The sequence below is a fragment of the Octopus sinensis genome, linkage group LG23 (assembly GCF_006345805.1).
Source record: "Octopus sinensis linkage group LG23, ASM634580v1, whole genome shotgun sequence".
Lineage (NCBI taxonomy): Eukaryota > Metazoa > Mollusca > Cephalopoda > Octopoda > Octopodidae > Octopus > Octopus sinensis.
The window spans coordinates 26,448,206-26,472,568 of NC_043019.1; the positions used below are offsets into that span (position 1 = coordinate 26,448,206).

The 24,363-nt window shown below is 39.4% G+C and overlaps 1 protein-coding gene and 1 long non-coding RNA gene across 3 annotated transcripts; one reads left to right on the plus strand and one right to left on the minus strand.

Annotated features, from left to right (window-relative positions):
- Positions 1–20,710, plus strand: LOC118767658. The gene is made up of 3 exons (XR_005003576.1): positions 1–236; positions 6,474–6,480; positions 20,699–20,710. It is a non-coding gene; the product is annotated as an uncharacterized LOC118767658 (long non-coding RNA).
- On the minus strand, positions 7,189–24,363 carry LOC118767656. 2 transcript variants are annotated; one of them, XM_036512570.1, is made up of 3 exons: positions 24,018–24,363; positions 23,468–23,686; positions 7,189–8,528 (listed from the first exon to the last, which is right to left on the minus strand). In XM_036512570.1, exons 2-3 carry the CDS (start codon positions 23,555–23,557, stop codon positions 7,473–7,475), a joined length of 1,146 nt encoding a protein of 381 aa, XP_036368463.1. In that variant the 5' UTR covers positions 23,558–23,686; positions 24,018–24,363; the 3' UTR covers positions 7,189–7,472. The 2 variants fall into 2 exon arrangements, with proteins under 2 accessions (XP_036368463.1, XP_036368462.1); XM_036512569.1 differs by lacking the exon at positions 24,018–24,363 and having other exon boundaries at positions 23,468–23,933.

A 24,363-nucleotide genomic window follows, 5' to 3' on the forward strand; every position in this document is an offset into this window, starting at 1 on the left:
TATATTTGTTTATGTATTATGCAGTTTGTATCTGTGTCTTTTTCCCCTCCCACTCTGTCTTTAGTTGTCATGTTGCGTTGTGTGGTGGCGGGTGTTATTGTTCTATTTGTGTTTTCTGTTGAGGCTTTATTTATTACTATGTGTGTGGCTTCTGTAATCTAAGTGTCATGTCTGTTCTATGCGTTGATAACACCTTAACATCTATGTTATTAACTGAACCTCTATGTTCTAATTGAGTGTGTTGATAGAGCAAACTTTTCTCCTCTGAGCTCCTGCCTGTGTTCACCTATCCACTCTCCTATGCTACATGCTGTCTCCCCTATGTAAGTTGTCTTGTTTCTTCAGAAATAATAATATTTGAACTATGATAATAATAATAATAATAATAACAACAATAACAATAATAATAATAATTATTATTATTATTAAGGCAGTGAGCTTGCAGAATTAACACATGGGGTAAAATTCTTAGCGGATTTTGTCTGACTTTAAATTCCATCAAAATTGACTTTGCCTTTCATCCTTTTGGGATCAATAAAAGAAGTACCAGTTGTGTACTGGGGTTGCTGTAATCGACTTACTCCTTCCCTGAAATTGTTAGCCTTGTGCCTTAATTTGAAACTATTGCTATTCTTTTTATTATCAGTCAATGTAATCAACTAGTCCCTTACCCAAAATTTCAGGCCTTGTGCCTTTAGTAGAAAGGATTATTATTATTATTATTATTAAAAACATTTCTTCCTGCTTTTTTATGTTCTGAATTCAAAATACCATCAATGTTGACTTTACCTTTCATCCTTTTTGGTGTCAATAAGTACCAGCTGGGTATTGGGTCAGCATAATCAACTTACCCCCTCCCCTAAAATTGCTGGCCTTGTGCCAATATTTGAAAGAATTATTAATTTCAGAACAGCTCTTTGGGCAGCATGCTGGCAGAATCATTAGATGTCAGGCAAAATGCTTTGCAGTATTTTCATCTGTCTTTACATTCTGAGATCAAATTCTGCCTAGGTTGACTTTGCCGTTTCATCCTTCCAGGGTTGATAAAATAAGTACCAGTTGGATACTGGGGTCAATTTAATCGACTTACCATGTTCCCCCATCCCACTAAATTCCTAGCCTGGTGCTAGAAGTTAAAACCAACGTTCACCTTCATTATGGTGGCAAGCTGGTGGTATCGTTAGCACACCTGGCAAAATGCTTAGTGGTATTTTATCCATCTTTTATGTTCTGGGTTCAAATTCTGCCAAGGTCGACTTTGCTTTTTGTCCTTTCAAGATCAATGAAATAAGTACCAGTTGAGTACTGGGGTCGGTGTAACTGATTAGCCCACTCCCCTGAAATTGCTGGCTTTGTGCCAAGATTTGAAACTAGTATTAAAACAGCTCTTTGTTTATAATTCTGCATTGAAAATGAAACTAAATCAGTGCTTTTCAGAATAGTAAAAAATATCTTGAAAATTTTGCTGTGTGTTGTGTGTGCTATTTCTAATGTATATTTTATGAAATCCAATCGGTAAAGTGTGAAGATCAGAAATCACTGAGGCATGGCTGTTGTTATAGATGACTGCACAACTCACAATGTTTAAATTGCAGTAACATGAAACACACACATAAACACACACACACAACATACATAATGGTATCTATATTCTTTCATTTTCTTAATTCCATTCTTGCATCCAAATGAAAATATCATTAGCTTCTGCCAATACAGAACATCATTACTTTCCTCCAATTCTGCTGTTTTGTTAATTAACGAGGGACTTTTGTTAATCCCTGCCTCTACACTGTGGATTTAACTGCATATGAGTCTAGCATAGCACATTACCATTATTTGAGTTGACTGGAAAGAAGCCATCATCAAATAAAAACGAAGGCAGTCATGTGGGAAGGGGTCATTAGGCGATTATGCTGGGCATGGAATAGTTCTGTGTTGGAACGGAGTAAAACTGGTTCCATCCATGTGCACTTGATACATGGGAAGCAAGGTAACATGTTTCTGAAACTGAGGTACATTCTGAAATTCTCCATGTTTCATATTGTTAAAAAAAAAATTATTTTTTATTGTTTCAGTTATTGGAGTGTGGCCATGTTGGAGCACACCTTCAAAGGTTTTTTAGTTGAATGAATCAACCCCGGTGCTTATTTTTTTGAGCCTGCTGCTTATTATTATTCTATTATTCTTTTATGCTGAACTGCTAAGTCTTGCACCAGTGATGTTGCAACTCATTTCTACAGCTGAGTGCACTGGAGCAATGTGAAATAAAGTGTTTATTTCTCTCTCTCACACACACAGCAGGCTTCCACATAGTTTCCATCTACCAATTTCCCAAGTCATTGGTCAGCCTTGGGCTATAGTAGAAGACATTTGGGGTATGTATCCTGTCATAACGATATCAAAAGATCCCTTTCAGTCATGAAGGTTGGACTTGTAGCACATTATGTCCTTGAGCAAGACACTTTATTTCACGTTGCTCCAGTCAACTCAGCTGGCAAAAATTAGTTGTACCTGTAATTCAAAGGGATAGCCTTGTCACTTCCTGTGTCATGCTGAATCTCCCTGAGAACTATGTTAAGGGTACACATGTCTGTGGAGTGCTCAGCCACTTGCACGTTAATTTCACGAACAGGCTGTACTGTTGATTGGATCAACTGGAACCCTCATCGTTGTAACCGGTGGAGCGCCAAATGTTCTAATAATGTAATAAACATATTCCCTAACAGAAAAAAAAAAAGATCAAAGCTATATATACTATGTCGATGTTTATGCTGGAAAATATGGCAAATATGTTGAGATGGATGAATTTAAAATATTCTTTTCTACTCTAGGCACAAGGTCTGAAATTTTTGGGGAGGGGGCCAGTCGATTAGATTAACCCCAGTAGGCAACTGGTACTTAATTTATCAACCCTGAAAGGATGAAAGGCAAAGTCAACCTTGGCAGAAAAGAATATTATATCAGGACTGACGAGTATTAGTCATAGCCACTTTAAACTGTGATTTTTTTAACCCCAAGAAGACATCTCCTCTAGCTGGTTAATGACGAACAACTGCATCCAATAAAATTGTGAGTAGGGGAGCGAAGCCCTACCATTTCCTAGTGCTGGGACCAGTAGACCAGTCCTGGTTTCGGGCTATTTCTGCCACTCCTCAATACTGGACAGTACTGGCCCCATTACTAGATGGTAGGGTTTCGTTTCCCCGCTCTCAATGTTATTGGATGCAGTTGTGCATCATTAACCAGATAGAGGAGAGGTCCTCTTGGGGACAAAAAAATCGCAGTAGAGTCCACTCGAACGGACAGCCATGTTGAAGTGGCTACGAATATTAGTTGTTAGTACAACTACTGTGTTGATCTCTTAGAGAGATTTTAGAATAAGCATTTTTGCTTGTATCAGGACTACAAAAATAAAAACAGCAATGGAATTGAAACAGAACAGACTTGATATTGTTGTTTAGGATCACAAATTAACAATAGTCTGTTATGGATGCCAGATACCGTGATATCAATGATACTTGATATGATACTTGATATCAAGGATATTTGGTATTAATCATAGTTGATATCATACATCAATGGCACTTTGTATATTTGATATCAATGATACTTGATATGTCACACTTAACATCAATAATACTTGAATATATAATACATGATATCAATGCAGGAAGAAGATATCTGTGGAACTCTGTCTGAAAAAGTACCCGAATAGAATTTTAACTTTATCATCATCATCATTGTTGTCATTTTCATTATTCTAATGTCCACTTTTCCATGCTTGAATGGGTTGGACAGAATTCATGGTGCCGTATTTTCTAAAATCAGATATCCTTCATGTCACCGACCCTCACCCGTTTCCAAACAAATTAATATTTTACCCATGACCAGAAATTTCTTGTAGAATATTAGAAATGGATAACACTGCCTTTACTTGACCATCCCATTTATATTCTGATCTCTTGTGAGTATGCCTAGCACTTTGCCACCATCTCTATCCTACTATCTCCCACACTCTCTCTCCTTCTGCACTTCCTTCAGGTTGGGCAACCATGTATCTCCTTTGTGGTGGCACACCTGTTTCCATCTTCATTCCTGATCTCTGCTTTCCTCTCTCTCTCTTTCTGCCCAGGTAACCTTGTGCCTCCTCTACAGCAAGACACCTATCTCTGTCTTACTCTAACCTTTCATCATCTGACACAAGATCACCTCCTCCAATGCCCCATCCCCTCTCAAAAGATTTTTGTCTGGCAGGTTACTTGGTGGCCCAGTCAGTGCAGGTGTCACTTAAAAAGCACTCAGTCCACATTGTAAAGTGGTTGGCATTTGGAAGGGCATCCAGCTGTAAAAACCTTGCCTGTACATGTGCCACGTAAAAAGCTCTCAGTCCATTCTGCAGGGTGGTTGGTGTTAGGATGGGCATCCAGCAGTAAAAAACCTGCCAAAACAGTCACAGAGGTCTGGTGCAGGTTTCTGTCAAACTGTCCCACCCATGCCAGCATGGAAGGTAGATGTTAAACGATGATAATGATGATGAACTGCCTTTAAATTAACAGCCCCTCAGGTTACATGAAAAGTGAACATCTGTAACCATAATCCTTGGTGTACTTGGTTATGTTAGAAAATACTTAAGTAATAACCGTGTAAAGTTATAGTTTTTAGCCAAAGAGATCAACTTATATACACCCTGTAAATATACATGCTGTAAGAGGAACAGTAAAAGTAAGCAACACTTTTCTAAAGTTTAACATGTAAATATTCTACCAGTTTTGTTGTTTAAATTCTAGCAACAGAATTTTGTTACTTTTTTAGAAACCAGTTACCTCTTTTCGAAAAAAATTTCAAATCCTTAAAAGAAAACAAGGGATGTAATAGACATCATCATTATCATCATCATCGACCTTTAATGTCCGTTTCCATGGTGGCTGGCATGGGTCGGATGGTTCGACAGGAGCTGGTGAACCAGAGGGCTGCACCAAAATCCAGTGTCTACTTTGGCATGGTTTCTATTACTGGATGCCTTTCCTAATGCCAACCACTTCATAGAGTATATATATATATACACACACACACATATGTATGTGTGTGTGTATGTGTGTTTGTGTGTCTATGTGCATGTGTCAATGCAAACAATACTGGCTGTCATCATCAGATGTGGTTTAATACATAAAATGCTTCAACCTTGATCGATGTTGCATCAAAACTTGAATCTGTACAAAGGAAAAAATCTCACCTCCAATACCACCACCACCACCACCACCACACCATTTCCATCAGAACCACTTTCACCACCACCACAATTATTGCTACCACTGCCATCACCACCACCACCACCACCACCACCACACCATTTCCATCAGAACCACTTTCACCACCACCACAATTATTGCTACCACTGCCATCACCACCACCACCACCACCACCACCACACCATTTCCATCAGAACCACTTTCACCACCACCACAATTATTGCTACCACTGCCATCACCACCACCACCACCACCACCACACCATTTCCATCAGAACCACTTTCACCACCACCACAATTATTGCTACCACTGCCATCACCACCACCACCACCACCACCACCACCACCACCACACCATTTCCATCAGAACCACTTTCACCACCACCACAATTATTGCTACCACTGCCATCACCACCACCACCACCACCACCACACCATTTCCATCAGAACCACTTTCACCACCACCACAATTATTGCTACCACTGCCATCACCACCACCACCACCACCACCACACCATTTCCATCAGAACCACTTTCACCACCACCACAATTATTGCTACCACTGCCATCACCACCACCACCACCACCACCACCACCACACCATTTCCATCAGAACCACTTTCACCACCACCACAATTATTGCTACCACTGCCATCACCACCACCACCACCACCACCACACCATTTCCATCAGAACCACTTTCACCACAATTATTGCTACCACTGCCATCACCACCACCACCACCACCACCACCACACCATTTCCATCAGAACCACTTTCACCACCACCACTGCCATCACCACCACCACCACCACCATCACACCATTTCCATCAGAACCACCTTCACCACCATTACCACCACCACCACCACCACCACACCATTTCCATCAGAACCACTTTCACCACCACCACTGCCATCACCACCACCACCACCACCACCACCACACCATTTCCATTATAACCACCTTCACCACCATTACCACCACCGCTGCCACTGCCACCATCACTGGCCAAAGTCCCAAATATCAATCTCTGTAAATCACACATCGTTGAAAGAATGTAAGGTTTGTTTTTAATTATTTACAGACATCTACAGGTGGTGCTGTAGCATGGCCTTAGCTGCAACAGTTAATAACTTTACAGAACTAATACAGACCATATGTGTTCCGTTTTTTTTTTCTTTCCAATTGATAACAATTTCTCTTTCTGTTGTATTTGAAAATAGAATGTGTGTGTGTGCGCACGCATTTGTGTGTTTGTGTGTGTGTGTGTTTGCATGCATCTGTATGAGTGTGCATATGTGCATGTGTGTATACAGGTGCATATATATGTAGGAATGTACACAATTATGTACACACATAGTTATGTATGCATGTATGTATGTATACACGCATACATATATCTATGTATTTAGGGGCAAATGTATATGTCTGTGTGCATGTATGAATGTGTGTGTGTGTATGTATATATACATACATATACGAATGTGTGTGTGTATGTATGTATGTATATCTATATATGTATATACATACATCCACACACACATTCGTTCATGCACAAGACACACATATACATTTGTCCCTAAATACATAGATATATGTATGCGTATATACATACATACATACCTATGTGTGTACATAATTGTGTACATTCTATCTATAAATGTATGTATATATATATATATATTTTTTTTTGAATGTATTTATGTATGAAAATTTGTTTGAATGTTCATATATATATACATATGTATGTGTATATGTACGAATGTTAATATGTATGCATGAATGTACATATGCAATTATATACATATTATATACATATCTGTATATATGTTTGATTGTACAAACATACATCTAAATATTTGTATGTGTCTATGCATATGACTCCATGTGTTTCCACATACATAAGTATACACACACACATATATATGTATGCGTGTGTGTATATACACGTATATTCATATTCATATTGTGAATGCATTTAAGTATATACACATGTATGTATTTTCTTAATGACCCTTAAAACAGGTCAACAGCTCTCGTTACTTTTGAAGTTCCTTTTCATAGAGATTAGTAGTTTGAGGTTGTTTCAAGCCTCCTTTGGTGAAGGTTTCTAAGATGTCCTCAATTAGAAATCATACAATCAACAATACATGCACAACACATGTATGTCAGTCTTCAGAAGAGCAAAAGCTGCTTCCGTTTATGGTGTTGTACTGTGAATATTAATCAGTGGCTGAAATAAATACCATATTCTCAGTAAGCCTTGCTATCAGAGAATTCACTTCTGTCTCCTTCGTTTGCCAAATCTCCCACAGATATTCAGGTATTTTCAAAGGGTTAGCTTTGTGAAGGGGTACGTAGATGGTGAAGACAAACAGTTTGTTACAGATCAGTTTCTCGACTAAGGTGTAAGTAATGAAGTTTATGTCGACGCCGGAGACCATTTCCAAGTGATCGGTCAGAACAGCAGGTTGGCACTTGGATTGTATTGTTTCAATTTCCAAGTAGAGCTTGCTTTGGAAATCAGATAGAGCCAACCCGGTCATGCCAATGCTACCGAATTTGATGTGGGTAGAAACATCATGGCCATGAAGGGCATTGAAAATCTCAACAACATTCAGAGCAATGTTATATCCTGTGTCGGTCATTTTGAGAGGTACCACAAACAGAATGACACCTGGTAAGTCTTCTTTAGGTTCATAAAATACGTTCCAGACGACCGAACGTAAAGTGAGCCAAAGCCATACATTCTGACATCTGAACTGTTTTTGTAATTGGTACAAAGCCTTGCTGTATCTAGAGTAGCTGTTAGTGTCACACTGCTCTGTCGGTGAAGATCCTCCCATACAGAAGGTCGCTATTAACATACTGATGGAGAGTAAGGCAAAAGGCAGCAATATATACAACATGTTGTTCCATGTGGTTCCCTGAAATAATGTGTAGGTGGCGCACATGTGTCTCAGTTTATAAAAGATATTTCCCTCATTTATAGCAAGCTGTTCTGTTGTATGGCAGAGCGTAATTTGCGAGTGTGGTGCATGGATTGTCACACTGCTGTCACTGTCAAGTTCGGTTGACAAAGTGGTCTTTTCTTCACTGTCTTTACACAGCTGTGGATTCTGTAGTAGGATGGTCGTGTCTTCAGTGATGGTTGCACCGTCTTCGACAATGCAGGTGATTGATATTTCTTTGGGTTTCTTGCCTGTAGTTCTTATTGTGCACACCGAAGGACTCTGTTCACATGATGACGTGACTGATGACGATGATGGATGATGAACCTAAAAGGATAAAAATTAAAAGAATAAACAATTACATCAGTAATAAATAATAATAATAATAATAATAATAATAATAATAATAATAATAATGGTTTCAAATTTTGCCACAAGGGCAGCCATTCTGGAGGTGGGGATAAGTCAATTACATCGAGCCCCAGTATTTCACTGGTGCTTAATTTATTGACCCCGAAAGGATGAAAAGCAAAGTCAACCTCGGCGGAATTTGAGCTCAGAATGTAGCGATGGGTGAAATACTGCTAAGCATAATAATAGCCCACATCATATGCAAGACACTATCAATTCGATAATGCAACCTAAACAAAACAATCCACAAGACACACTCTATACAGCAAATATCCAATGAAATAAACTACCACTGGCAGGCTGGATACCCAACACAATACACATTCAACACACAATACAATACTGGGAAGGGTTTGCACACTCCCAATAGCAAAAAAAGAGCACACAATGCTGCATACTCCCCAGCAACAGGGAGGTGTATCAGGTGGTGCAGTAGAAATTTGCCTCAAACTACCAAATGTTGAACAGTTATATACTACTACTACTACTACTACTACTACTACTAATACTAATAATAATAATAATAAGCCTGGTGCAGCCATCTGGTTCGCCAGTCCTCAGTCAAATCGTCCAACCCATGCTAGCATGGAAAGCAGACATTAAATGATAATGATATGATGATGAATAATTGCTTCAAATTTTTAGCATATGGTTAGCAATTTTAGGGAGAGAGAATTTGCGAATCAATTCCAGAACTTGTCTGTTAATTTTGCCTATTGATCTAGGAGGCATAAAAGGTAAAGTTGACCACAGCAAGATTTGAACTTAGAATGTAAAAGACTGGAAGAAATACTACAAGCACAGCAACGATTCTGCAACAATTTTTTTAATGGTTCCTAATTTAGGCACAAGGTCATAAATTTAAAGGGAAAAGAACAATAAATTTTATTGACCTTTGGGAGATGAAAAGTATAGAAAACAGGATACAAGATGCATGAAATGAGATGTCTCAATATGGGCAAGAAGCAGCTTCCAATGAACTTCTAGTTCCAGGATTACCATGAACACAAAGGGCAAGTACCCTCTTCAAAGTATCTACTTAAGCTACAAGCTCATGTTGAGGGTGAGCTCACTCATGCAGGACATTTGTGCTACACTCGCCCACCTCTCAGAAAATTCACAGGAAGATGACATCTCTCTCTCTCTCTCTTTCTTCTATTTCTCTCTCTCCACTTTCAAATGCCTTTCCAAGTGGTACCTGAAGGAGATAATAAAGGTTGATCCAAAAGGAAGGCTTTCAGTCATTTCATTCTCCTCTGCCAGACAATCTTTTTAACCATGGTCACCAAACAGGAGAAAACTGCTGGCCTTTCACAGTCAAAGGAAGGTGGAGGAGCAGTTTCCATGGTAGACTTGGTTGCTAACCAGATTCAGCCTACATGTGAGAACAATCGTTTGACATAACATCACAGGTCAACAATATTTGGTCATTGGTCGCCGATGAAGAGTGTATGGCAAAGTTTTATAGCACTACATACATCTCAAACAAGTCTGAATGGCAGAGTAGTGTTTACTTGTTACATGTAGAGGTTATCCCAAACCAGTTATCCTTCTTGTAGAACTGCCAGGACAGGGGTTCATGGAGTTTTCCACAGACTCTTAGACCTTTGGAATAAGTTGTTTAGTTGAGCCTCATCAAAATGAAGTTTCCCTAAGAAAATCATCACTGTTGCCTCAAATCTAACCCTAACCTATTTTGCATCACAGACTGGTTTCATACAATACATCACACACATAATAAAACCACAATAAAGTGCATAATATACAATTTAATTATTACATATATAATAATGTAATTATCACATGTATATTATGCCCTTTATTTCTATCATTACATTGTAATATATGTAATACAAAGACTGTGAGCAGGCAGAATTGCTAGCGTGCTGGTTAAAATGCTTAGCGGTATTTTGTCTATCTTTACATTCAAATTCCACTGAGGTTGACTTTGCCTTCCATTCTTTCAGGGTTGATAAAATAAGTACCAGTGAAACACTGGGGTTGCTATAATCAACTTATCCCTATCCCCTTCCTTTGAATTTGCTGGCCTTGTTCCAAAACTTGAATCCAGGCTATGTAATACAATACAAAATTTAAAAATTACTTCTTTCTGTGTGGTCTGGTGCCAAATGATCCAAGGCCAGAGACTGATGTGCAGCTTGGTGGTTGGGGAGCCCCTACTTTATAGAACACAAAGGGTTTATGTAACACCAGCCACATTACTCAAATGGTAGAAATATGTGAGTATCTAACAACATTCCAGATGTCATGAGTCTAATTTTGGTCTTCATTTTACCCAAATTTATTTATAGCTGTATCAAAGAGATTGGCTGCAATAAAATGTACCTCACAATCAGTGAGCTAATGAGATACTTTCTCACCATCCTGGAATCTTTTTAGATGCTGCAGCCTTGGTGCACACCTGCCCATCCTCAGCCATAGTGAGCCTTCAACACAGAAGGTATAAGCAGTCGACGGACCCTCTGATCAGTGGAACATGTTCCTTCTCCAAGATGTTAAAGAGCAGATGTTGAAGCCTGGTCAGATAAAATTGGGGCAAGACAAGATGGTCAGATGGTAATAAACAATGGAGACAATGTAATGAGGCTGATATTTGATGGATAGATTCCTCTCAGTCGATTTCTGGGTGAGAATGGCCACCCTGACTGTAAGCCTATCTCAGTTCTTATCGTCTAAAACCGAAGAGGATGAAAGCCAAAGTTGATCCTTGCAGGGCTTGAACTCAGAACATAAAGAGCTGGAACAAATGCTGCAAAGCTTTTTTTTTTTTTGCCTACACTCTGATGATTGTGTCAATCCATCATCCCATCAGTGATAAAACATAAAACCACATAGAAAAAGCTTTGACTTAGTGAGTACTGCACCCTCTGGGATGGTTGCAGAGACACAATTAGCAAACTCTGCCAAACAATGTCTGGATACTATCAGACAGGAACCATGTATGAAAGAGGAGAATGTGGGGAATTATTGTTTGTCTCTTAAATGTTTCAGACCTTGGACTGTGGCCATGCTGGAGCACAGTCTTGAAGGATTTAGTCAAACAAATCACCCCTGGGACTTATTTTTTAAGCCTGGTACTTATTTTGTTGGTTTTCTTTTGCTGAGCTGCTGAGTTACGAGGACATAAACAAACCAACACTGGTTGTCAAGTAGTGGTGAGGGACAAACACAACACACACATATGCAAGCACATAAATACACATATACACACATGCTGTTGTATATACATGTGTGCATACATGTATATACAACAGCCTTCTTTTGGCTTCCATCTACCAAATCCACTCACAAAATTTTGGTTAGCCCAGGGCTTTATTAGAAGCCGTTTGCCCAAGGTGCTGTGCAGTAGAACTGAACCCAAAGTCACAGGATTAGGAGGCAAGCTTCATAACCACACAGCCACACCTATACCTAATTAGAAAATAATATCAAAATAAAATAAGAAAAAATTTCAGGTATGTAAATTCTAGTTGACTTCTGAGAAAATACCACAAAAAAATCTAAAATGTCCAACATACAGAAGAGTGTCCAGCAAGACCGAGTCCACAGAATACAGGAAATACTGTTTTGGCTTTGGTCAAAATAAAATACTGACATTTGTGCTAACAGGCAAGGAGAACCAATGCGGAATCAGAGACACACAATAGGTGATGGCACAGTTGGGTGGTTAACCCTTTCGTTACTGTATTTATTTTGAGATGCTCTGTGTTTCTTTCAATTAATTTTAAATATAACAAAGAATTTAGTAAAATAACTTAGTTATCAATAAGCTGGTGTAAGGAACATTAATTGTGACCAAGGTTTGGTGGAAGATTTTAATTCAGAACTTTTGCAAACAAGACATTTGTACTACAGAGCCAGAGGCAGTTTCAGGCAGGTTGGTAAGAAAAGGGTTAATGTGGCACTGTCACTACTGCTTTCTACATGGCACTAGCACGAGTGCTTTTACGCCTTTTGTTACTATATTTCTGTAGAGATGCTCTGTGTTACTTTCAATTAATTTTAAATATAACAAAGAATTTAGTAAAATAACTTAGTTATCAATAAGCTAGTGTTAGGAACATAAATTGAGACTAAGGTTTGGAGGAGGATTTTAATTCAGAACTTTTGAAAACATGACATTTGTTCTACAGAGCCAGTTTGAGGTGGATTGGTATCAAAAGGGTTAAGGAGGTCGTTTCTAATCACATGGTTTCAGGTTCAGTCCTACTGCACAATAATTTGGACAAGTGTCTTCTGCTATAGCTTTGGGTCCACTTGTGAATGTAAGTGCATGGAAACTGTACAGAAGCTCTTTGAGGGAGATTCGGTTGTTATTTTTACCTAGTTAAATAACCTCGTAAACACTCTCTCACTGAAACAGTATCATTATCTGCAACTTTCGAGGATAAATGAAATGCTCCAGTAAGAAGCGGCAACAGAGGTTGATTTAAAAGTTCTCTTTATTCTAGGCACAAAACCTGAACTTTTGAGTGGGGTGCGTCTAGTTGATGTATTAGATCTTGCCCAGTGCTCATCTAGTACTCATTTATTGAATCCCAAAAGAATGAGAAGAAAATTTGACTTCAGCAAAATTTAAATGTCAAGCTGGAAGAAAAATGCTCCATAGCAATTTTGTCTGGTTTGATAACTATTCTGCCAGCTTGCCACTTTTGATTGATCTAATTATGAAAATGTTTATGGTATATCTAATTAAGAAAATAGCTTAGGTAAAATGCAATTCAGGTTTGTTTCAGATCAGGGTACCATTGAGGATGTCTTTTTGGTGAGACATTTACAGGGTAAGTTCTTAGCTAAAAGTAAGACCCTATATCTAGCATTTGTTGACCTGGTGAAGGCCTTTGACAGATTACCATGGCTTGTAAGGGGGTGAGCTGGCAGAAACTTTAGCATGCCAGGCGAAATGCTTAGTGATATTTAGTCTGCTGCTATTTTCTGTGTTCAAATTCTACCGAGGTCGACTTTGCCTTTCATCCTTTCGCGGTCGATTAAATAAGTACCAGTTATGCACTGGGGTTGATATAATCGAGTTAATCCGTTTGTCTGTCCTTGTTTGTCCTCTCTGTGTTTAGCCCCCTGTGGGTAGTAAAGAAATAGGTATTTCATCTGTCTTTATGTTCTGAGTTCAAATTCCACCGAAGTCGACTTTGCCTTTCATCCTTTTGGGGGTCGATAAATTAAGTACCAGTTGCATACTAGAGTCGATCTAATCGACTAGCTCCCTCCCCCAAAATTTCGGGCCTTGTGCCTAGAGCAGAAAAGATTGCCATGGCTTGTAAATCAGATGGTTGTTAAGAAGCCAAGGTACAAATGAAAGATTTAAGAGGCAGGGTTTGTCCCTCTTAACACCTGACATAAAACCACTGTTCCCTGCCTCTCAAATACTCCCAACCCTGCCCACTTAGCTGAGGGAGCCTTTTCCTTTTTTCCTGTTCTTTCTAGTATTACAAGTTACCCGAAGACCTCACTAGTGCTGTTGGCACGAAAAAAAAAAAACCCACTCGTTACAAGCTGGTAAGTGGTTGATGCTAGGATGGGCATCCAACAGTAGAAGCCAAGCCAAAGCTGACAATGGAGTTCAACATGGCCCTGTGGCTCATCAGGTCCCGTCAGACCATTCAACCTATGTCAGTATGCAAGGTGAACATTAAATGATGATGGTGATGATGATATGTGTATAGTGCCGCCCCGACTGGCCTCTGTGCTGGTGGCACGTAAAAAGCACCATCCGATTGTGGCTGTTGCCAGCCTCGTCTGGCCCCCGTGCCGGTGGCACGTAAAAAGCACTATCCGATCATGGCCGTTTGCCAGCCTCATCTGGCACCTGTGCAGGTGGCACATAAAAAGCACCCACTACACTCTAGGAGTGGTTGGCGTTAGGAAGGGCATCCAGCTGTAGAAACACTGCCAGATCAGACTGGGCCTGGCGCAGCCTTCTGGCTTCCCAGACCCCAGTTGAACCATCCAACCCATGCTAGCATGGAAAACGGACGTTAAACGATGATGATGATGATATATATATATAAAATGATGATCAAGATGATATATATCTATATAATATATATAATGGAGATGTACTTGCATAGCGAGTGACTTCATCTGAGATTGTGTGCTGGAACGAAAACAATTGCAGAGTGGAAGGTGTTTATAAGCCATTTAAGAAACACACAAAACCGTTAGATTCACTTCAACATTTAAATTTAATTTGTCAAAATATTTTCGGCGCTTTGAGACCGCAACCTGTTCACTGATAAAGCTTTGTGCTGCATCTGAGACAGTAACAGTAAGTTCATGATATATATGTACGTATGTATGTATGTATGTATGTATGTATTTATGTATGCATTTATGTATGTATGTATGTGCGTATGTATGTACATACGCACATACACATACATTCACACGTACATACACATGTACACACACACAGACACGTCTACAGACTCTCCTAAACACTCACATACATACGTAAGTACATAAGTACATACATACATGCGTATAGGCATGCGCACACACATGTACTGAGGTTGTACATGTATTAATTCAAGAGAGTAAAATAGTGTATGTAAGCTAATAGGCTTGTGGATATTAAATCCATCTATTTATAGGCACAGGAGTGGCTGTGTGGTAAGTAGCTTACCAAACACATGGTTCCGGGTTCAGTCCTACTGCGTGGCACCTTGTAAATGGTTTACGGCACAAAAGAAAACACCTTAAATTTGCTAAAATAAATATTCGAGGAGGTTTATATGATCGGAAATATGTGTTTACATCCCCATAACTTAGTGGTTCAGCAAAAGTGACCAATAGAATAAGTACTAGGCTTACAAAGAATAAGTCCTGGGGTCGATTCGCTCGACTAAATCCAGTGCCCCAGCATAGCCACAGTCAAATGACTGAAAGAAGTAAAAGAATAACATCTAGCTACCAATCTAACTATATACCTATTTCTTTATTAGCCACAAGGGGCTAAACACAGAAGGGACAAACAAGGACAGACATAGGTATTAAGTCGATTACATCGACCCCCAGTGCGTAACTGGTACTTAATTTATCGACCCCGAAAGGATGAAAGGCAAAGTCGACCTCGGAGGAATTTGAACTTAGAACACAGCGGCGGACGAAATACTGCAAAGCATTTCACCCAGCGTTCTAACGATCCTGCCAGCTCGCCGCCTTAAATCTAACTATATACCTGTCTGTCTGTCCATCTATCCATCCATCCATCCGGCTATCTATCTGTCTATCCATCTATCTAATCTGTATATCCATCTAGCTGTCTGTCTGTCCATATGTCTATCCACCAATCTATCCGTCTGTCTGTCTATCCATCTATCTGTCTATTTAATCTATCTGTCTGTTCGTCTGTCCATCCATCTATCCATCAGTCTATCTATCTGTTGAAAAAAAATTATCTTTCTACTTGTTCTAATATATATATATATATATATTGAGACAACATATGTATGTGACTGTGTATATACAGAGAGCTGATGTACATATAGACGCCTTTGTATGTGTATGAAGACACGCTATGAGAACATGTATGTGCTCTGAGGATCTACAAGTACATAAACATATACGTATCGATATCTTGTACTTATGTTACATGTGAAACCTCAGAACTAAACAAATGTCAGTGTGTGTATGTGCGTGTGTAAATATGAATCATGTAAAATATGGCACTATATGCAAGCATAGACGTGTATATTGAGATCTGTTATGTGTGTGTGTGAGAAAGACACGTATTTGCGTTAACATCATAAGACGTGCAATAACTGTGGAGACCTTTTTCAGTGTCTATTTCATCTATCTTCATCACCATCACCATCATTTAACGTCCGTTTTCCATGCTGGCATGGGTTGGACACTTTGACTGAAAACTAGTAAGCTGGGGAGTGGCACCAGGGTCCAATCTGATTTGGCATGGTTTCTACAGTTGGATGCCCTTCCTAATGCCAACCACTCCAAGAGTGTAGTGGATGCTTTTTACGCGCCACCAGCATGGGTGTCAGCTATGTGACACCAGCTTCGGCCACGACTACATTTTCACCTGGCTTGATAGGTCTTCTCAAGCATGGTATATCACCAAAGGTCTTGGTCACTTGTCACTGCTTCAATGAGGCCCAAAGCCATTGCCTCCGTGATTGAGAACAAATAATTTTGTATGCTTTGAAGTATACTCAGATTATTGACAGAGTTTGTCTCCTGACCATACTTGATGAGGAATTTGAGAGACAACAGACAAGTGTCTTGGTGTCAGGTCAGTTTGATTGTTTTTTGTGTGTGAATGTCCATTTTTGCTGTCCTCTTCTTAAAATAATCTCCCTTTTGGCTTTTGTCAAACTGCTAAGTTACAGGGATGTAAACACACCAACACTGGTTGTTGTGCAATGGCAAGGGACAAACAGACATGAAGACACACACATATAACAGGCTTCTTTCAGTTTCTGTCTATCAAATTAGGAAGAGTCATGTTCACTGCTATAGGCAGTAGGAGAACTGTTAAAATGATGGCTGTTTTGTTGACAATGAAGCAAATAAATTTAATTAGATGGTGTGGTAATTAACTTTGTAGCAATGAAACAATAACGTGATCACCATCTATAATAACAAAAACAATAGTAATAGCCACAGAAAATGAGATAAAAAAAAGGGCATGAGCCAACAAGGGAATCTCAATGTGATCGCTCCCCTGATTAGAAATAGCAGCCAAGTTCCCTCAAATTACTCCTACTCTCTTATAAATAGAGAGGTACATTTAATCTTAGGTATACAAAAAAACAGGTTCGTCACAGGTGGAATGTCTTTGATCAAAGGCCAGTTCAACCAGACCTATGATCAATAACATATCTTTCACCTAATTGCCAAGTTCTCACTCCCCAATGCTCCACAAGCACTGATACACAACTGAGCTGTATCCTCTCTTTTTTTTTTTTTTAACTTCTACTATGTTGAGAATAACAAGCATCAAATAATTTTTAATGACCTACAAGAACTGTCCATGTCTCTAAGTCAAAGGACAGAATTGGCTCATTGAAAGCATGAAACATTGATCTGAAAGCATCAACTTAATGCCTAACTATTTGTGCTTAGTTTGGCTTGTGCCATGTCATTTCGTTGCTGGTGAGAAAATCATTTTCTGAGCCCATCACTTTATCTGAAATAAAATGATATCCATGATCAGGGGTCTCCTCCATCAAACCTAACCTAGAGCTAAACCACAACTTCAGTCAGAAAGACCCCTCAATATACAAAGGACACTAAATCTTTTCATAGTAATTAATGATTTCCCCACATCAAACATAAAGGGTATTGTTAGCTACATTTCTTATTTTACCAAGTCCTGAGAGTGAGAGGCAAACCTGGCAGGATTTGAACTCAATACATAATTAAACTGTGCAAGGCATTTGGCTCTACATTTAGCATTTAGCTCTACATTTTACCATGGACAATACATAATGAGACATAATTAAGCAGTATAAGAAATTTAGCTCTACAATCTGTCATTTCTGCTACTATAGCACCCTCTCTAAAAGAATTAATTTTATCATTAACACTATCGCATGACTACAAACTTGATCTTTGAATGTATGTGTATCACATACTAAAAAATAGCATCTATTAATTTCTGCCCCTAACCTAGACCTTCATTTAACAGCAGGGTTATTTTATATTTCAAAATTTCCATTGAGAAGAGGAAGATCAGTGTCTGTAGCCCCAAGACCAGGTTGTGGTGTTAAAGTGTGAGATGGATTAAGTTTAAGTCAAGTGGGCTTCCATGCAGTTTCCAACTACCATATTTTGCTCACAAAGCTTTGGGCAACCTGAGACAATGGGAAAAGACATATGCCCAAGGTGCCACATACAGAGATTGAACACAAGGCCATGTAATTATGAAGGGGGCTTCTTAACTACACAGCCATGCTAGAGCTAGTATCACTCACAAGATACAAACTACTAATTTCTCTCTGTTCCTTTGTCCATTAACCGATCAGCCATTTGGTCGTCCATATTCTCTTATATATTTGTTAATGACCCTTAACAGTGCGTAAGCCAAGTACAAGCATGTGTTGTGATGTTCATGCCTATCTGATGTTAATAAAGCAACAAAAGATGAAATGGAACAAAATGAGAATCAAAAACTGGGTGATTCATAAATTCAACTCATTAAGAGTTCATTTGTTTTCTTCTTATTTACTATTCGAAAGGTGGTGAGCTGGCAGAAATGTTAGCACACCTGGCAGAGTGCTTTGCAGTATTTCGTCTGTCTTTACGTTCTGAGTTCAAATTCTGCCGAGGTTGACTCTGCCTTTCATCCTTTCGGGGTCAATAAGTTAAGTACCAGTTGCGTACTGGGTTTGGTCTAATCGACTGGCCCCCTCTCCAAAACTTTCAGGCTTTGTGCTTAGAGTAGAAAAGAATATTTACTATCCAAATACGAAGAAAACATTACAAATGCAAAATATAAACTAATGAAGACTAATTAAAGAACTTTTAAAACATTGCTACAATGGGTGGGAATTAGGAGGAGGGGTAATTGGTCAAATCAATGCCCTTGTATATTACTGGTATCTATTTTAATGACCAATGCATCAAGCTATATTTAGTTTTCTCCCTTTAAGTTCTGACTACAAACTCAGGCATACTTCACTGACCCCTTCAAGTTTCTCGGTTCTTAAGAACTGAGGATACAGGTAGGGCTGAGGAGATTTAAGAAGTTTGTTTCACAATTAGAAGATCCACGATTTGATCCCTCTTATTTTTTTCATCTTTTAATCAAGGAAAAGGGGCATAATCCTTTTACGGGGTCTCTATGACAAGTGGGAAAAAGAGAGGGAGAGGAAGGAAGGCATCAACAAATTGGAGACTTGGCCTGAATGAGAGCAACGGAGCAGATGCATGCTGTAGTGGTTAAAGTGTTGCATTCGTGATTGTAAGATTGTGGTTTCAATTCCTGGACCAGGTAATGATTGTGTTCTTGAGTGAAACACTTCATTTCAAGTTGCTCCAGTCCACTCAGCTGGCAAAAATGGGTGAGCCTGCAATGGACTGGCGATCCATCCAGGGATCAATATTTACACCACAGAGGCGAACTGGCAGAATCTTTAGCACATCGGGTGAAATGCTTAGTGGTATTTTGTCTGCCGTTATGTTCAGAGTTCAAATTCTGCCTAGGTCGACTTTGCCTTTCATCCTTTTGGGGTTGATTAAATAAGTACCAGTTATGCACTGGGGTCGATATAATCGACTTAATCCATTTGTCTGTCCTTGTTTGTCCTCTCTGTGTTTAGCCCCTTGTGGGTAGTAAAGAAATAGGTATTTCATCTGCCATTATGTTCAGAGTTCAAATTCCATTGAGGTCGACTTTGCCTTTCATCCTTGCAGGGTCATTTAAATAAGTACCAGTTATGCACTGGGGTCGATATAATCGACTTAATCCATTTGTCTGTCCTTGTTTGTCCTCTCTGTGTTTAGCCCCTTGTGGGTAGTAAAGAAATAGGTATTTCATCTGCCATTATGTTCAGAGTTCAAATTCCATTGAGGTCGACTTTGCCTTTCATCCTTGCAGGGTCATTTAAATAAGTACCAGTTAAACACTATAGTCAATATAATTGACTTAACCCCTTTATCTGTCCTAGTTTGTCCCCTCTCTGTTTAGCCCCCTGTGGACAACAAGGAAATAAATATTTACATCACAGAACCCAGGAAATTAGCCCTGTGATCTCTATGATTCAGGAAGGAGTTTTCTTATCCTTATCCAACCAGGTAGACACTATTAACCTTTTAGTAATAAGATTTTCACTCTGTCAAATCTTATGCTAATTTATCTTCTATCTTTTACCTGTTTCATCATTAAACTGTGGCCATACTGGAGCACCACCCTGGAGCACCACCTTGAACAATTACCTTTTAGTCGGATAAATCGCCCCCAAGGCTTTATTTTTTAAAACCTGGTATTTATGCTCTCTCTCTTTTGTCTTTTGTCAAACTGCTAAGTTACAGGGATGTAAACACACCAACAGCAGTTGTTATGTGATGGCAGGGCACAAACAGACATGAAGACACACACACACATATGACAGGCTTCTTTCAGTTTCTGTCTATCAAACCAACTCACAAGGCTTTCGTTGGCTCAAGGCTTTCACAGAAGAAACTTGCCCAAGATGCCACACAGAGGGACTGAACCCGGAACCATGTGGTTGGGGAAGGAAGCTTCTTACCACACAGCCATGCCTATCTCATAGCCTTGAGATTTTGATGATGTAACAGTTGATTTTTAGAATGACATTGTAGGGTAGGAGTGAGAGGCCTGATCAGGCCAGTTTGGACACAAAACAGGAAGAATATTTTGAGCCAGATATGGCCAGTTTAAATGCTGCCGGGTTAAAGGGACCCAAGTTGTCAGATGATGGTGTTAAACTGGATGAGGGATTAAGTCAACCACCCAGGTGGGCCACTGTGAGATTTGAACTCAGAATGCTGAGAGCTAGAATGAATACCACAAGGTATCCATCCAATATTCTAATATTTCTACCGGAGGCGCAATGGCCCAGTGGTTAGGGCAGCGGACTCGCGGTCATAGGATCACGGTTTCGATTCCCAGACCGGGCGTTGTGAGTATTTATTGAACGAAAACACCTAAAAGCTCCACGAGGCTCCGGCAGGGGATGGTGGTGATCCCTGCTGTACTCTTTCACCACAACTTTCTCTCACTCTTACTTCCTGTTTCTGTTGTACCTGTATTTCAAGGGGCCGGCCTTGTCACTCTCTGTGTCACGCTGAATATCCCCGAGAACTACGTTAAGGGTGCACGTGTCTGTGGAGTGCTCAGCCACTTACACGTTAATTTCATGAGCAGGCTGTTCCGTTGATTCAGATCAACCGGAACTCTCATCGTCGTAACCGACGGAGTGCTTCCATCCATTTCTACCATCCACCACCCTAAACTGTTACTTTATTTATTAACCTCAGAAGAATGGAAAACAAAACTGACTTTGGTAGGATTTGAACTCACAATGCAAAGAGACAGAACAAATACAAGCAAATCCAATCCAGTACTCTAACATTTCCACTGGTCCACTGTCCTAAGACATTATTTCTTTTACTGACCTCCACAGGAGAATAAAAGACACACTCAAGCTAGGCAGGATTTGAACCTGAAACACAATGTACTGGAATGAATTACAACACAGCATTTTGTCTGACACCCTAATGACTCAGCCAGTTATTCAGTCATACAAAGGGGAATCCTGAGTATGTGTCTTTTATCATAGTCATGTAAGAAAAATAGAGGAGATGGAAACTGTGTGGAAGTTTGTGAAAAGGACTGTAGAGGGAATTCATGTCATATTGCTTTGGTGCTGGAGAATTATGTAAGGGATACATGTGCCTGAGGTATACTCAGTCACTTATCCATTTACACGCGCATTTAGCGAGGGGGTAGCTGAGCCACTGAATGCTTATCATTGAATCTGACAGGGACTTCATCATCATCACCATCACCACCAGCATCATCATCATCATCATCAACAACAGCAGCAGCAATAGCAGCAGCAACACCACTTCCTTCACATCACGGTAAGTCAACGAAACCTTCGTCCATTATATAGTGTTCCCCCTGTTGCTCAGATGTGTATTAAATTGACATTGGGTTCTGAAACCTGATCATTAAGATCTAGGACGGTGGAACAGGGAAGGGGACACACATCGTTACACTTCTGTTGACATCCAGACACCTCTCTTGTTGATATTTAGTCCCAGGCGCTGCAGATCTATGATCAAAAGTGCTTCAAACGTGACCATCCCATTTTTTTTTCACAGACATAATCTATGTAAGATTACATTTTGTATTTTTTTTTACAGTGTGACCAGCGCTGGAATAACCATTAAGCAAAATCAAGCACGTGCTTAGGGCAGCAAGGGAAAGCGGGGGGGGGGGGGAGCAGGGAGGTACCACAAAAATTGTAAATGGTTTACGGCACAAAAGAAAACACTTTAAACTTGCTAAAATAAATATTCGAGGAGGTTTATATGATCGGAAATATACTTCGAAGTGTTCATGGCGTTATAGTCAGGATCTGATCAAAGACTTTGCAATTAAAAAAAAAAATAGGTAACTGATGAAATATAAAATGGAAGTACGCAAAAAACAAACATTTATTTTGCATCTTACAGTTAAGTTTTATTTCATTTTGAAATGTAAAAATTTATTTTGTGGTTTATTATTGTTTATATTTTGAATTATATTTATACGGGGGGGCACCAAAATCTTTTAAGTGCTTAGGGCTTCTATGGGTTTCAATCCGTCCCTCTTTGTGTATGACTTAAGAGATTTGGCTGTTATTTCTAGCGGGTCGTGTGATTACGTAGAGCAAGAGCGTGAAACCCCATGTCCGTATTTAAATCTTAAATTCTATAGAAAACAAGTCATTAAAGGAGACAAAACGGTTTCAACCTCAAGGCCAAAACAGTGAGTCGCCTATTTATGGATTTATAAAATCATTTTTCTAGGTACACATGCACCCCACAGGTTCTTCTGCCCTTCTGATTCGTCCTTAGTGCTAAAAAAAAAAAAGGGATCTCCAATCTTAATTGTAAGTACTCTCATGCTAGCTCGTTAACCCTTGCTCGTCTCTACAACCTGCGCCTCTTGCTTAATTCTGAATAGCCATTTTAAATATACAAGAATTATGCGCGTACGTATGTATGTATGTGTCTATATCTGTGCATGTGTGTGTGTATATATCTGGGTGTATATGTGTGTGCGGTGTGTTTATGTATTGATATATTTACATATGATGTATAAAGTTTTAAAAAAGAAATCAAATTACCCAGCGTGTAATCGATGATGTTTGCCCATCTTGCAATGGTGTGTTATTCGTCCGACATCCACTTCTTCGTCGTTTCTTTCGCCGAGGCATAATCCTTATTAAATGTCCTTTCCGTTTAAATTTCTTTGTTTTCTTTCAGTTTTCAATGGCCCAAATCTAATTCATTCTTCTCAAAGACAAATTCAATTAACTTAAGGGGCGAATTCTTCCGATATATCGCTATAAATAACGAAAGAAAATATACCATTTCTGTAAAAATTCCATATAACAATTCTTTGCCAACCGTTTTTTGGTTATGTGTGTGTGTGTGTGTATGTGTGTATCCATGAATGTGTATGTGTATGTGTGTATCTATGTGTGCGTGTTTGTGTTTGGAAGTGTCAACGACAGACGCTAATTGTCAAAGGTTAAAACGAGGCTGATTAATTTAAAGAGCCAAGTTGTGATGATCTTGACTGTGCAGAGCTGGTCTCAGTATTTAAGAGGGCATTTCTTCGATAAAATTATTTTTTTTTAAAATGAGGGCCATGCTTGGAAATTCACAGCTCACCTCTCTTCAAACAATACGAACTTATCTTATTTAACGAATTTTATATTTGTGTTCTTTCCATCGGTGATCGATAAAGACTACACACTTGACTGGGTTCACGTGTTCCTAAATGGTTGAGACAGATTCTGGCGTGGAAATAAAGAATAAAGACCACATGTGAGGCATCGTGTGGTCTGTGGTTTCATTTGAGGCGCCTGTTGACCAGGCTTTGCGGAATTCAAGTATGGTCTCTGCTGCCTGAATGAGGATTTTGCGCCTTTGCTGATGGGGTACGTCATAAGGGGTTTGTTATGCGCAAGCTGTTCTCAGGATTCTGTGTCAACCCATGTTCATTGCTTTCAATGTT

Excerpts from the sequence above, each read along its gene's own strand:
- LOC118767656 (XM_036512570.1), bottom strand. The coding sequence starts at position 23,557 with ATGCCTCGGCGAAAGAAACGACGAAGAAGTGGATGTCGGACGAATAAC. Across the intron at positions 8,529-23,467 it reads CATCATCGATTACACGCTGG|GTTCATCATCCATCATCGTC; the intron begins GTAATTTGATTT and ends TTATCCTTTTAG.